Source organism: Leguminivora glycinivorella, chromosome Z (assembly GCF_023078275.1).
Source record: "Leguminivora glycinivorella isolate SPB_JAAS2020 chromosome Z, LegGlyc_1.1, whole genome shotgun sequence".
NCBI classification, from domain to species: Eukaryota; Metazoa; Arthropoda; class Insecta; order Lepidoptera; family Tortricidae; genus Leguminivora; species Leguminivora glycinivorella.
Window position 1 is genome coordinate 10,092,441 of NC_062998.1, and position 15,048 is coordinate 10,107,488.

General features: G+C 36.1%; 1 protein-coding gene across 2 annotated transcripts in view; it reads right to left on the minus strand.

Annotated features, from left to right (window-relative positions):
• Nucleotides 1-15,048, minus strand: part of LOC125241849 (ras GTPase-activating protein raskol) — a 217,887-nt gene that overhangs the window by 107,971 nt on the left and 94,868 nt on the right. For both annotated transcript variants that reach the window (XM_048150520.1, XM_048150518.1), the window contains exon 4: nucleotides 4,988-5,186. In XM_048150520.1, coding sequence (XP_048006477.1) covers nucleotides 4,988-5,186 — 199 coding nt within the window. The remainder of the gene's footprint in view (nucleotides 1-4,987; nucleotides 5,187-15,048) is intronic.

Genomic DNA, 15,048 nt, shown 5'->3' on the forward strand with positions numbered 1-15,048 from the left:
GGTGTAAGAAGTGATAGATATATAAATACAAAAGTTATATTCAGTAGACGGTATTTCTGGGTAGACGGTCTTCCCGACACTGACCTTAAATGTGGCATTATCTGGGTAAAGGGACCTTATTGTCGGTGGCGCTTACGCCGTTATGAGTTATGAGCTATGTTCGTGTACTAATACGACGCCGCGGGACGTAAGCGCCATCGACAATAAGGTCCCTTTGCCCAGATAACGACACAAATATTAATACTAACCTACTTATTTTATGAAATAAAACTATGGAAACGGATTAAATCGCGTATAATGAATGGCGAGAGGCCATTGAGATCAAGAAATTTCCAAACTTTAATAGAGAGGATGGCTTTACTTTACCACCGGCTTGGGATCCAGTAGTACATCTGATAATGGAACAAGCACGACGAAGGCTGTGAGGCATTTGTGTTGTATGGTGTTGGACATTTGCAGTTTGTTTCTTTGTCAATTTTGTGTACCTAGATTAATTGGTTAATTATTTTTTAACAGAGTAATGGTAATTTTTTTGAATATTGCATAACTAGCTTTATTAATAGTGTGTGAACCTGCCTTAGAAATCTATATTATTTATGGTCATGGTTCGTTAATATTTCTTGTAAGTGGGTAGCTTTTGCACATTTTAATTTTTCCTCAGTCACCCGTTGACCACGAACGCTGTAAAGAGTTCGAAACGTCGGGATGTATTTTAAATTCATTATACGCGATTTAATCCGTTTCCATAGTTTTATTTCATGAGTAACTATCGCGGTAACCGAAGACTACTTATTTTATTAATTATATTCTATTGGTTAAACAGGTTGTCAAGATTAGTTTTAATGATGAAACAGTAGCTAATATAATTGATTTATATTGGTTTTCATATCAGTTTCCTGTAGCTTCAGATAAGGATGAGTACGATATAAGTAGTAGGTATACTTATTTCTTGATGTAAAATGTTAGTTAATATGAAAACCACAATGAACGTTACCTTAGTGGTAAGTAATCGTATATTTCAAGTAGAAAATTGAACGTCTTACTATTATTACTTGGTATTTTGTCGGATCACGAGATTTGTCACAAATATTTTGATTGACGAAATAGAAAATTTTAATAGCTAAGTCGCAATTTAATATTTACATATACTTAATATATGTATGCTCGTTAAAATTATATCTCTTTTAAATGTACCGCAAAAATGTAACTAGACTGTTCTTATAAAAAACAAACATGATATAGTCTCAATTTTATAAATGTAAATTACAACTCATTTAGTTAGGTCAACCTTTAAGGCATATTGTATCGTTTTATATGTATTTATATTTAGAGAAATATATACCTGCAGTTTTTGGTATATACTGTATGGTCGTCGTTTACAGTAACAATAGGGCTATATGATGTAATGTGCACAGTATACAGGGTGTATTTTGATAGCGGGTTAGTGAGGGCAGCTACCAGATCCCGTGCTGCTACGCGAAAACGGTCTTAGGAGACCTTCCTTCGATGTTAAATTTATGAAAATTTACGTTTACAGATTTTGGAAAAGGGTCATTTTTCGTAAACTTTTTTTTTGACGCCAATCGATCCCATTCCTATCAAGCATCAAAAGCTTGTAATGGACCAAAACAAATTCCGGCTAGAAAATCCACAATAACATTTCCCATACAATTTGTCAGATTTTTTTTTTTATTATTTTCACATAAATTTTAATTCCAAACGATTCCACTCCTATCCCGTATTAATAGTTTTCTAGATGTCAAGGTACCTACAGTCATAGATTAAATATAAGAAGATCATACCATCCCATACATTAAAATGCGACCGCCTAAGACCGCGCTTACACTCCACCACACATAGATGGCGCCACAAAAAAAATGTCTTGTAGGTTTCGATTATACTTGTAGATGGCGTTAAGTGTCACTTTTGACATAGATTTACGGCTCGGAATTGACACTTAATGCCAATCTACAAATAATCGGTGGCAACAAGGCATTTTTTGTGGCGCCATCTATGTGTGGTGGAGTGTAAGCGCGTTCGTAGGCGGTCGCATTTTAATGTATGGGATGGTATGATCTTGTTATATTTAATTTATGCTACAGTACAGTAGTAGAAGCAAACTGCACGAGTACACTAATAAAAGCTGAAGCCACTGGCACCAACTATGCTAAGGAGAATTCATTGCGCCGCATGTGCCAAGAAAAACTGTTTCGCCACCGTTTTAATGGTTACGGGTGATATACGACAAATGGCTCGGTAATCTGAAACTGCTACTTGAAAAACCGTATGAGACCGTAAGGAATGTAAGGATTGGATTTGCGGTTGCGAGACTCGAAACAAGCTACGTTAACAACGTTTTGGTAGCATAGACTGCACAAGGGTTATTTTGCAAGGCTATTTCATGCGAAATTTTGACGTTTAGTTCATACGTGTAAAGTCTTCCTTATTAAAATCGTTGTCAGCTTAGCTTGGTCTGGGTATAGTCGGGATAATTTATTTCATTAGGCATTGTTTATTATGATTATAGAATTGACATACTTAAATAGATAAGTCCAGCTTACGATCGTCCTACAATAAGTAAGTACTTATTAAACGCCATGAACAAGAAAGAGCAGAAGTTTATTCAGAAATATCGCACATCCTTGCGTAAACCAGTAGATATACTCGTATACGGGATTTGCCCATATGCATTCGCTAACAAACTGTTCCGCAGTTTGGCGAAGTTATTGTATTGTCTTTACTTAGCAATAAATAAAAAAAATAACATATCAATATTAAGAATAAAGAAAATCAAGTCGTGATAGAAGAGAGCACGTACATATTTTTAAAATTACGATTTAGCTGAAATTAATTAATCTGTTGCACCACCATCACCAAAGAGTCCGCTCCGTGATGGGACGCGCGGCGCTAATCGATTCTGTCACGGGTACGTAGCCAAATGCACAAACGCTCACGATATATCAGTTTATAGGTATCTCTATCGCTCTTGCATATTGGCGCGACAGAGCCAAACTGCATTTCTGTCGACGTCTGGCGTCGATGATTGTCACTCGGCTACACCTGCCGATCTTCTGTCACGCTGTATACTTTGTCACTGCTCAAATAACAGGGAGGCTGTTCATTTTTTAACAGAACTTGCCTTTGGATACCGTCACGCTTTGGTGGCAATTTGGAGGGAATGCCGTTTTGTTTTAATTGTATGACGTTGATGAGGTTCAACTTTTTATTAGGGTCCTCGTCGGATTGAGAACTTTTGGAACTTTGATCAGTATGCACATACTTATTCACTGGTTTTATGTAATGTAAGTGATCTACAGTCACGCTGAAAATTAGAAAACTGTTACCTATCAACATGGCAGGACACTATTTTAATGTTAATATGCACGTGAAGAGAATTTGATACAAAAACCTATATATTTTGTAGATGGCATTCAGATACAGATTCAATTCCAAGCAATCAACCCCATTAACCCCTTCATACCCTTAGGCTATTTACGCACTCCTCATTCCCCCGCAGGGATATATGTTTAATCCCTCATTTGTGTCATGATGTTCAGCTTGAAGCTTTTCAATTAATTGGTCATTGGCGAAAAAAAGGTAAGTAAAGAGAATTAGACCAAAATTATGTATATTTGTGACAATAGCTGATGAATTAGTTACTAGATAGGTATTAATTGATAATGGTCACCTTCATTTTGGACGTCAGATATGTACCTATAATACAGTTTATTTTTTATTACGGTTACTGTATTAGGGCCCGATTTCGAGGATCGTCCAATATATATCTGAGTGGGTACCACCTCATTAAATTAGTTGCTGTAATTACGTGGTATTGAGCAGCAGCGGCTGAAACCTAAATGCTATAGGTACTATCAGCTACAAAAATGCATGGCGAATTTATCAATGAATTCATTCATAATTTCTCTATGCACTTTTGCAGCTGATAGTACCTACGCCATATCCAAAAGACGCGACCTAAGCGTTCTTACACGTATACCAACATTACCAACTCGTCTCAACTCCGCTGCGTGACGTATGAATATGAACGCATCGTCACGACCAGGGCCCCATTTCTCGAAAGGTACAAGCCTTGTATTACAAGTGTGTTTCCAGGACAACCCATACGATTTGACAGTTCGCGCACTTGTAATACAAGGCTTGTATCTTTCAAGAAACGGGCCCCGGGTTTGGGTTTGTGAGCCACATCAATAATACTATCCCGACAAAAACTGCTGATGGAGTCTCCTTTGACGGTGACGCGGAGAGATCCCAACAAGCGTTGCTATTTTGATTCGAGTGTGACAGGGCCTCTGCGTGAAATGGGCACAATTAGGACTCGTCTGACTAATTGACGCGCCGCTCGGGGACGAGGGCGCGACGCCGTGAAATCAATCTATAGACTGAAATGAACTGAACTGGACACCGCATATAACGGAAATCGACTATTAGAAATACATACATACGCATACGCATAGTAAATGGAAAATAATACAGTGGGATGAATTTTAAAAATAGAAGTTATCGAACCTTAATGATATTATTTTCAGTTTAGTTTAACACATTCACGGCCAAGAACACGTTCATTTTGTACTGAAAATGGGGGACTTAGTGTTGAACTTGGTGTGTGAAATAGTCCGCGGAAATGAATCGTAACGGTGAATGATCATTAGAGTTATGGTCAACCCAGACATTCCATCCCTGTATCATGAACCAATAACATGTTATCTTAAAAAGTAAATTTCTTAAAATAACACTGCCGATACAAATTGTAGTTAACAGCGCCATCTATTAAACTCCGTAAAAAGTAGAAAAGCGCCGCCTAGCGTGACAGCGCTATTCAAAGGCCACCGCTTAACAAGAGCACATCATCGTAGTACTGCTACTCGTCGCTAGATGGCGCCTTGAGCAGAACCGCGCGGTGTAGTCTAAGAGCGATGACTGTGAAAGTTATATCTTTTATACATTACTATTAGATCTTATTTCTTACCTTGCACAGGCAACGCTCTCAATGAGATGGCGTCTTCTTCGATTTCGTCCTCAGCTTCCTCCTCGGTAATGGAGGGTGGTGCGGCCCAGCACCGGAGTCGCGACGCGGCGTTACCGTTCGCAACTTGACCTCCGCCATCGAGCCGCACTCGAGGCAAACTTCTTGTGTACTCTGCATTGTTATTGTTGTTGTTGTTTGTCTGTAAACAAAAGGTAACATAGTATTAGTAAGTATACTAGTTATATTGTACTAGAGTACAATTATATACAATAGAAGACATTACCTAAAACTCTGCGCAGAGGGCGCCGCTAGCATACCTATATTGTGGAGGCCCTACCGCAAAGTATGGTCGACGTCTTGTTCGTTTGTCGCACTGGTAAATTACACGTAAGTGTGTTAGGGATATGCAATATGTGGTTCGATGCAGGCCCTTCATTCATAAACAAACAGCTCTGATCGAAACTTCTCAAAAAAAATTAAGACACAGTAAGCAAATGTGTGATACTCGTAGCACCTCAATCTGAAGGCAGAGTTGCTCATAACATAATACAAAAATATCAATTATTATGGATACCATGTTATATTACACTTACCTATAGACTACTTACAATGTTTTAAGCGGATCGTGTCGTTTACAACCATCGGAAATCGCGTATAGGTCTACAACGCGTCCTAATCTCATACCTAAATAAATTAAGTAGGTACCATTACACGTTTTAACATTTACAACCTTGAAACGGACTAACTCCTGCTTTTCCCGAACCACATAAGACGTTATTGCACCGAAGTGCTTTATCGCTGATTCGAGTCAGCCCTATTGATAATGGCCCGCATTGACCGGCAGCAGCTGCTAACGTCAGCCCTTCCGTATGCCGAATCACAATCATACGACTATGTTTTTTTAGTCGAATATGTAGTGACGTCACTAAGTAACGTACAAAGTAACTATATTCCTTTAAATCTGTCTATTTTATTAAATACATATTATAATATATCAGTTAACGTCAAATACTTCCAGTACCGTACTATACATATATGTAAAAAAATGAAGGAAAATGATTCGAGTCCTACACCCCAGCAGAGTGTGACAGGATTTAAAGAAGGAGTAGCATATGAGTGATATTTATGAGTATGACATTGACAAAAAAAACGAATTAAGTTAACTTTGACTACACGAGATAACTTACTTCTTTTACAATTGTTATGCAGGTTTAAACTTTTTATGTGTTTGTAGGTAGTTCCGCTCTGTGGTTCCGCTTCAATTATTATTATACTAGCTTTTTCCCGCGGCTTCGCACGCGTTAAATTAGAAAATGGCGGAATGCTCCATACAAACTTCCACCCCCCATTTCAGGGAAGTGGGGGGTTAGAAAGAGATACAAAGTAGAAACTCCACTTCAAAAATCACATCAATTTGTCGCTCGGTTTGGCCGTGGAAGACGGACAAACAAACATACACACACACTTTCCAATTTATAATATTAGTATGGATTCCTTATCGTACTAAAACAACGTACTTAGGTATTATTTATATTTGTTTTTTTTTAAATTAGTTTTAAACGATATGGCTGAGCTAAAAATTGACACAAAAGGACAATGTCGCAATACTTACCGTTGAATATTTTAATTACGTAAACTATTAGAGGCCTTGATAACGCGCCAACTGACCGTTCTTGCCACATTATACAATCAAGATTAAGACGATACAGGAGGGGTCAATTCTCCATACAAACGCTCTTGACTATTTCCTCCCTGGGTGGCTAGCCGAATGGCACAATCGCTCACGAAACGCTCACGAAACGAAGCGCTAGTAGATATCTATCTCTATCGCGCTTGCGTATTGGCGCGACAGAGCCAGCGGCGTATCGCTTTCGTTTGGCGTCGGAGAAATGCCATTCGGCTACGGGGCCTGGTTTTCGAAGATAGAGCAATGTGTTTTTCAACACAGATTATTATTATTTTTATCTGTGTCGGACCGTTTTGATTATTTTTTAATTCTTATTTTTAAAGACGCTAGAGCCCATCAAAAATTTCCAAAAACGGCATTAATGATTATGGCGTAAAAAAGGTGTGGTATTCAAAATTGGTGACAATTAGCCAAAAAACTAAACGGTCAGACACAGATTATTTTATTGCTATTCAGATTCTCAAATTTCGTTACGACGCGATCGATAACATTTTGAAGGAGGAAACAGTCGAGAGCGGAACCTCGATTTTAAAGATTTTTTCGCAATATCTTCTTACTGAAATGTTCTTAATAGAAAATTTGTTTATGATAAATCTAGTTAATAACACTAGTATATTAAACTAGAATTCCCAAATTGAAAGGGGGGCTCCTTTCCATTATAGCATTTTCGCTCCTGTAGCGTCTTAAGGAGTACTTAGCTAAGTTATTAAATTATAATTATTAAACGAATTCGCATATTTGTTTCCGTGAGAACTGGCATGCTGCGCTCACTCTAACGAGGCCTTTTGAAGGTCATTCGATAGGATAAGCCTAACAGAAGTTTCATATACCTCTATTTCTGTTGATTGTAAATCGAGCTTTGCTTGCTTGTAAGGTGCACCGACTGGGAGACAATTTTAACTTATCGAGTTTTTATCCAGATTTTGCACAATTAGCTAGAGTGTCAGTCATGTGTCTCATCCCTCAAAGGGATAAGTTCGCCTTTGTACTGTTCTTTACTGTAATTACTGTGTTTTTTGTTATGAATTGTACAATAAAGAGTTTACTACTGCTACTAATATGTTATAGCACGCGTGTTCAACTTTTCAGTAGACATACATAATATCGCTCTGGAAAACATTGAAAATATTTTGATTAGTTGTAATTGGCCCCCAGTCGAAATTGTCCCAGTGCACCGAACAAATAAATATGTTACCTTATGCTAAATATATATACTTCTAATATATACAAAGAAAAAGGTTGTATTCTAAAACACATACTAGTATTAAATTATAGCTGCTCGAAAGATCAATCTCTACACGTGTTAGTTTTTTATTTTATATAATATTGAAATTACGTAATTACTATAACTAGCCACATTTAAGGTTACTAAAATAATACAGAGTAACAGCATATTACTGTGTCATAGTTACTCACGAGAAAAATATGGGTAGGTACTAGGTATTACATTAGGTATGGTATGATACGAGTAGTTGAGAAATCATAGAGTACAAATGTGAACGGTGGAAATAGTTGAAGCGTGATGTCAATGAAACTGGATACAATATAGCTCGCATACTATCGCGTTTCGTCCTTGCATCTCTGTAAACAAGCGACATTAAAAAAATATAGATTGCCTAACATATGATCTCGCATTTACGTGGACTCGACTCACTTTTATTCGCAGTAACCATTATGCAGTCGTGGATGGATGTTTAGACTGACTTGTCAATCGTTTGTATATGTCGCAGTAAGATAGATAAAGCCGTTATATAGTTATAACCCTAGGAATATAATTATACGTCGTAACATAGTTAAACGAAAGCGATTAATTGCTATCTTACTAGGAATATAACTATAATACGTTACTAGTTTAGTCAAATAGTTATATGACTGGATTCAGTTTAGTGAAATGATTGTAGACAGGAGTGTGGTGGTGCGGCGGAGGTATAGTTATAACCCTAGGGATATAATTATATGCGTTAAACAAACAAACCACAGTGAAGAATTGTTAAGGGCAAGAATTTGTTAATTATTTCCAATTCAATGTGCTTATTCTCTCTAAACACACAGACGGATGGACAGAGTCGCGACATAAGTGTTCCTTTTGATTTTTATGGTACAGAACTATAAAGAACCGGGACTCCCGGTTGCAGTCCCACTTAGAGACGTATTATAATTATATCCGTAGACTAAGTTTAATCCAGTGATATAATTATATAACTAAACTAGTACCTACCGCATTATAATTATATTCCTAGTAAGATGGTTAGCTAGGGTTATAACTAAACCTCTGCCGCAGCGCCGCACTCCTGCCTACAATCATTTCACTAGACTGAATCCAGTCATATAACTATTTGACTAAACTAGTAACGTATTATAGTTATATTCCTAGTAAGATAGCAATTAATCGCTTTCGTTTAACTATGTTACGACGTATAATTATATTCCTAGGGTTATAACTATATAACGGTTTTATCTATCTTACTGCGACATATATACAAGCTACCTACTTCTCCCTGATTTATACTTTCTTCATCCATACGAATGATACAAAATAGGACATGTAATATAGGGAATTATTGAATAGGACAATCTTACACAAATCGGCCTAGTCCTACAGTTAGCTTAGCTCAACAGCTTTTTAACTTAAAAAAGGTACAAACTAAATTATTCTAACAAAAAATGTTTTATGATAAAAGAAACATGGGTCCTGTTACTTTTATTTAAAATGATCACTTTCATAAGGACGGCAAGGGAACGCCGTTTTATATGTTCCATCTACTGATAGATGATCTTTATAAAAGGTCGTAATTAGTTGACTTTGAGATCAAAGCGTACGAGTATATAAATACACGCGGCTCGCTTTTGTATCAGTGGCACAGCTCCATGATTTGGTTTGGATCCCGCCGCGAAACAATTGTACGACATTATGCAAGAGTATGGAAGACACGCGCTTGAGAAAAACTGCGAGACAATGATGTTAGCGCATGTGAAACTCATAATGCTTATGTTTAAGTATTGAACCATTCGATTAGTCATACAGTCATGCTATGCACAATTTTTATAAAAACTGCACGTTAGTTTAATCTTTTCCCATTTTCCCCAATATCCGGAATTAATGAATTGCTGCAACTCAACGACTGGCCGATTTTGCGTAAGTTGTTACTTCAAGGAAATATTTAAGCAAAGCGAATAAGGTTTTTAAGCAAAGTATTGAAATTTTATTTCAGGTCGAATAAGCAAAAAACATACACGAAAAACTGTGGTAAGTAGTTAGTGGAAAATATTTATTTCTAGGAAGAATATACATAATTGTACGTCATGCTTTCATGCTAATAGGTATATAGAAAACTTGCAGTGTCGCTTAGCTTTTCTACAAATAAGGCCGAATTTTTATAATATACCTCTTAAATAATAATAATACGATAGATAGGTAGTAACAGGAAGTAGTATTTACTCGTAATCTTATACAGATGTATTTAGAGCGAAATGTTTCCCTTCGTATTTCCACGGGAACACGATCGTGTCAGTACAAGAAGTAATAACGGAGACCGATCTAGCACAACAAATAGGAACGTTTTCGAGAAAATATGATGGAAAACCATTATGCACTACATCTTTACCAACATATTTACTTTACAAGATAGAAGGTGCGCTTACCTTAAACGATATCGAAGCAAAGTTCATGTAGGTACCAAAGTATTTATTTATAGAAAGCGTCGTGTTTATTTTTAGAACGACATTAAAGTGTCCTGGCTTGCGCTATCTTTGCGATGCTGTAATGCACTTGCATTAAAAACACTTATAAAGCAAGTTTCCTTATAAGCGATACCGGTATCCTGTAAGCGATTCTAAGTATATAATTGAGCGTAATCCATGGTTTGAGGCGTTCTAGCCAGGGCCAGAGCCGGAAATTTGAACCAATTAACCGAGGGAAATTAACGATTAAAACCACTGTTGGCTCACCTCATTGCCCAGGAAAGTCGGAAAGTAGACACGAGTACGATTACAATTACATAGTGGATAAAACTCGCCTATGTGTATGTAAAATCAACAATAGGTAGTAGCGGATTAAAACAAAGCGTAAAAGTAGATATAAGATGACATTCCGGTTTGATGTTCTAAATAGAGATAAAGTATGTTTTCCAGTCTAATAATGTTGAAGAAAAGTAATATCTGTGACACCGAGCTTTGCTTGGAAAACATATGAAAAGTCCAAACGCGCGTTTTCCCGGAAAGGAAAAGGGAAAGAAAACCTAGTTTAAGATCGGTTTTCCGCCACCGAAAGACATTAGGTATGTAGCAAATTTCATCAAAATCTTTAGAGCAGTTTCCGATATCCCTATAACATACAAATATAGATACATATTTTAAAATACATAAATTTCAAGATATAAATAAAATATCTGCTAGGCGGGTGCTGTTACAACATGTTACTTTTGACGCTGTGTACAAATGGCTCATTACGGGTACCTAATTAAAAACGTTGAAATACATAATATCTTGTCTTGGCCCAAAAGTACAATCGAACCAATTGAATCATGGCCCAAGCTCATTTTGGCAAACCGTCTTTATGTAAGTAGATATAAATTCGCTTGCATTGCAGATAGGGTTTCCTTGGTGATAAACTTGTTATCATTTTATTTTATGAGACACTGACATGTGTGTAATGAAATTATATTAATTTAGTTAGTATTTAAAACTATCTAAGTGCATTTAAAGCGATAGCTAGAGCTTACAGGTTTGAAAGATTCAAACAAATTATCTGCCAAGTGGGTCATGAATCAGTTGGTTCGATAGTACTATACATTCCAGCGATTAAAACAAGAGAGCTCCCAATGGGGAGGCCGATGGGCCATATTAGTACCGTATGATCTATTTGAGGTATTAGTATAAAGTAGGTCAGACAACTGTTAATCGACACTCAGGTCAACAAGTAATCAGTACGGCCTACTGTGCTATTCGAAACTATTATACTGAACTTATGTATGATGATTAAAGATTGTACACGATGAAATCTGGCCATACATAATATAGTAAATCTTTAATTAGAAAGCGAATTTTCAAACAGGACCGTTCCCAAATAATTTGTGAATATGAACCTACACATTAAAGATATAAACATACCATAACGTAACTATGTATATCTCATTGTACCAATATTTTTTGGTCCACTGTCTTCTGGCAGTCTTTACAAAACTTTCCTGTTTAAAAGATTTTTTAATGTTTAATTATATTAGCTAAAATATACCTGATGACATACTGATTTCACAATAGTAAACATTTTTTAGATTGTAATCAGATTAAGAAAGTTCTGACACTTTTTGACTCTCCCATACAAAAACAACTTTCAGTGCTTGGAGTAGAAAGTCTTCCAGACTCCCAAATGTCGAAATGAGTTACTATAACTATTTTTTGGTAAGATGACATTCTAATGCGTGTAACACGGCTTTTAAAAATATAACTACAATTGTGAAAAGTGGGATAGGAAGCCTGTGAAGATTATCAAAAAACGCTGGACAAAAAATGTAATGTACTACGGACTATTCGGCGAAAACTCACACATACTCATGCATTACAACGAATAGCTACTATTATCATATAGTTTAAGATATATACTGTTTAATAAAAGTACAAAAATTACTTCAAAATGTAGATTCGGGAAAAAAAATTCCATGTCATGCATGGCCGGATTTCATCGTGTGCACTGTACAGTCTTTACATACATATGTATACTCCCTCGCTTCTAATTTGTCATTTTTGTTATAGAATTGTTTAATAGAAATTAAATTTTACAGAAATAAGGCCAGAGCGACAAAATACGTTTTTTTGTGTAATCCGCTTCAATTCCATCGATTGCGGTTGTGTTCCATTCAATCCGGTAAAAGGGATGTGATGGCGCATAAATTGTCGCTAGTACGTGTGCTTTTAAGAGTGTGTAATGATTGGTATAACTTTTTTTGGTATAGTAACATTTGATATAACAACATTTGGTATATATTTAAAGGATATAATCACTCATTTGACATAATTAACATTTGGTATAACCACAAAATATCTACTTTTATTTTGTATAATCTTTATTTCGTATAACACTTATTTATAATAACCGTTATATGGTATAACTATCTATTGATATACGACTAGTATAATATAACTAGCAAACAGTATAAAACATTTAATGAATTAATTTTATTCTTTTTTGAAGGGATCACAGTTCTAACCTAACCTAACCTACTTTTCTGATAGCAGTACATATGTTTAAGGGTCACAGTTCTAACCTAACCTAACCTATTTTTCTGGTAGCAGCGCGTTGTGTGTAGGGATCACAGTTCTAACCTAATTTACTTTTCTGGTAAATGATAGATTTAATTTATTGTACAATTTTATTTGTTCTAACTGTGTTTAGAAAGAATTTGTGTTATAAAATTTATTTATTATAGGAAATAACCATTATACTCAAAGTATGTTATGATAAATGTTATTCGAAAAAATGATCATTATATTAAATAAGAATTATACAATTTGTTAGTATATTATTTGTTGTTATATGTTTTAATAATTATATCAAATGGTCGTTATAACGACTAAAAATTTATCAAAAAAAGTTATATCGATCGATACGCACCCTGCTTTTAAGGGTTTATTTTTTTCATTTCTCACTGAAATATGGAGACGTTATTCGATCCGGCGGAAATCTTGTTGGTAGGATTTGATTTTGGAAGCAAAAGTGATGACCTTGCTATTGCATTTTGATTTTGGACAAAAGTCTCCACCTATAGTTTTGTTTATGCGACTGCCTCAAAACAAAAGGGATTGAAACCTCTACTCTGAGTTAAAGAAACGAACAAAGTGAGTTTCTTAATATCACTGGACCTGTGAAAAATCGACTTACGTTACGAGTAAACATATAAGTTTTATAAACTACATAGGTACGTGAGCAACAAACAAATGTGAGATGCATGTATCAGATTTAAAAGACTCGGTTAAAAATTCTATACCTACTCTTATTTCAGCGTACCAAACATGCGCGTTATCGGAGCGGACTTTAAAAAATACTCGGGAGATGACCTAAAAAATAACTGGGGTAGCGGTAACACGGCGAAGCTGCGTTGTGCGTTAACCTGTTTACGTGCTAAGCAACCATTCGAAGGGTTGACTCACGATGGACCGGGCCGGGGCAGGGTTTTCTATGGAAAACAGTGATCACCGATCAGCCGTCCTAGAAAATTACGAGTCAGACGGACCGGCCCGATACAGACCCGGTATAATGCATAATTGTAGATCATCCTTTTTCCAGATCACTTTAATTTAGGTATGGTCACCGGAAATAGTATCGTGCAAAAAGACCATAAGAGCTTGTATATTTATATTTTATATAAGGGTGTATCCTAACTAACCCTGGACACAACTAAAGATTGGATTTAAAGTGTTTTTACTTGAATATTGCGTTATAAACTTGATGCAGTCAAGCTCCCGGAAGCAGTCTAGTAGATTATATTATGGACACATAAAGCGGATGTTGCCTGGAACATGCAGCATGCTATAAATTTTACAAGGAGAGTAACACAAGTATATTTATGTTATAAAACTAGTGTGGCTAGGCTACCATGATTTTTTAACGCTTTACTCGATAGAGTAAAAGTTACAGAAATTACATTCTAGGGAGAAATAATAGAGCCCTCGAACAAGCTTTATTAAAAGTTAAGGTGCATTAGGGTAATTCCGAATGACAGAAACGCTCTGGTAATTCCAAAAGGGGAATCTTGATATGATGGAAATAATGGTGATTTTTGTGCGACTTTCGAAATAAGACGACTTTCGGAATTACCCTACTGCACCTTACATAAATTTACCGTTTTTGCGTTGAAGAGTAATGCTACCACACTAGGCTGTTATAAATGTTATATAGGGGTGATTCTAAGTTAAGACATAAATTAAATATAACAAGATCATACCATCCCATACATTAAAATGCGACCGCCTACGAACGCGCTTACACTCCACCACACATAGATGGCGCCACAAAAAATGCCTTGTTGCCACCGATTATTTGTAGATTGGCATTAAGTGTCAATTCCAAGCCGTAAATCTATGTCAAAAGTGACACTTAACGCCATCTACAAGTATAATCGAAAGCTACAAGACATTTTTTTGTGTCGCCATCTATGTGTGGTGGAGTGTAAGCGCGGTCTTAGGCGGTCGCATTTTAATGTATGGGATGGTATGATCTTGTTATATTTAATCTATGGTTAAGAGGTAATACGTTGTATGGAGAGACGGCGCGAACTTTTTTGTTGTTTTTTACCTATTTGTTTATTTGTATTAGTTAAAACTGCCAATTTGAAGTGTTTACAAAGAGGACCAGTCAATTTATTTGTTTTATCGTGTT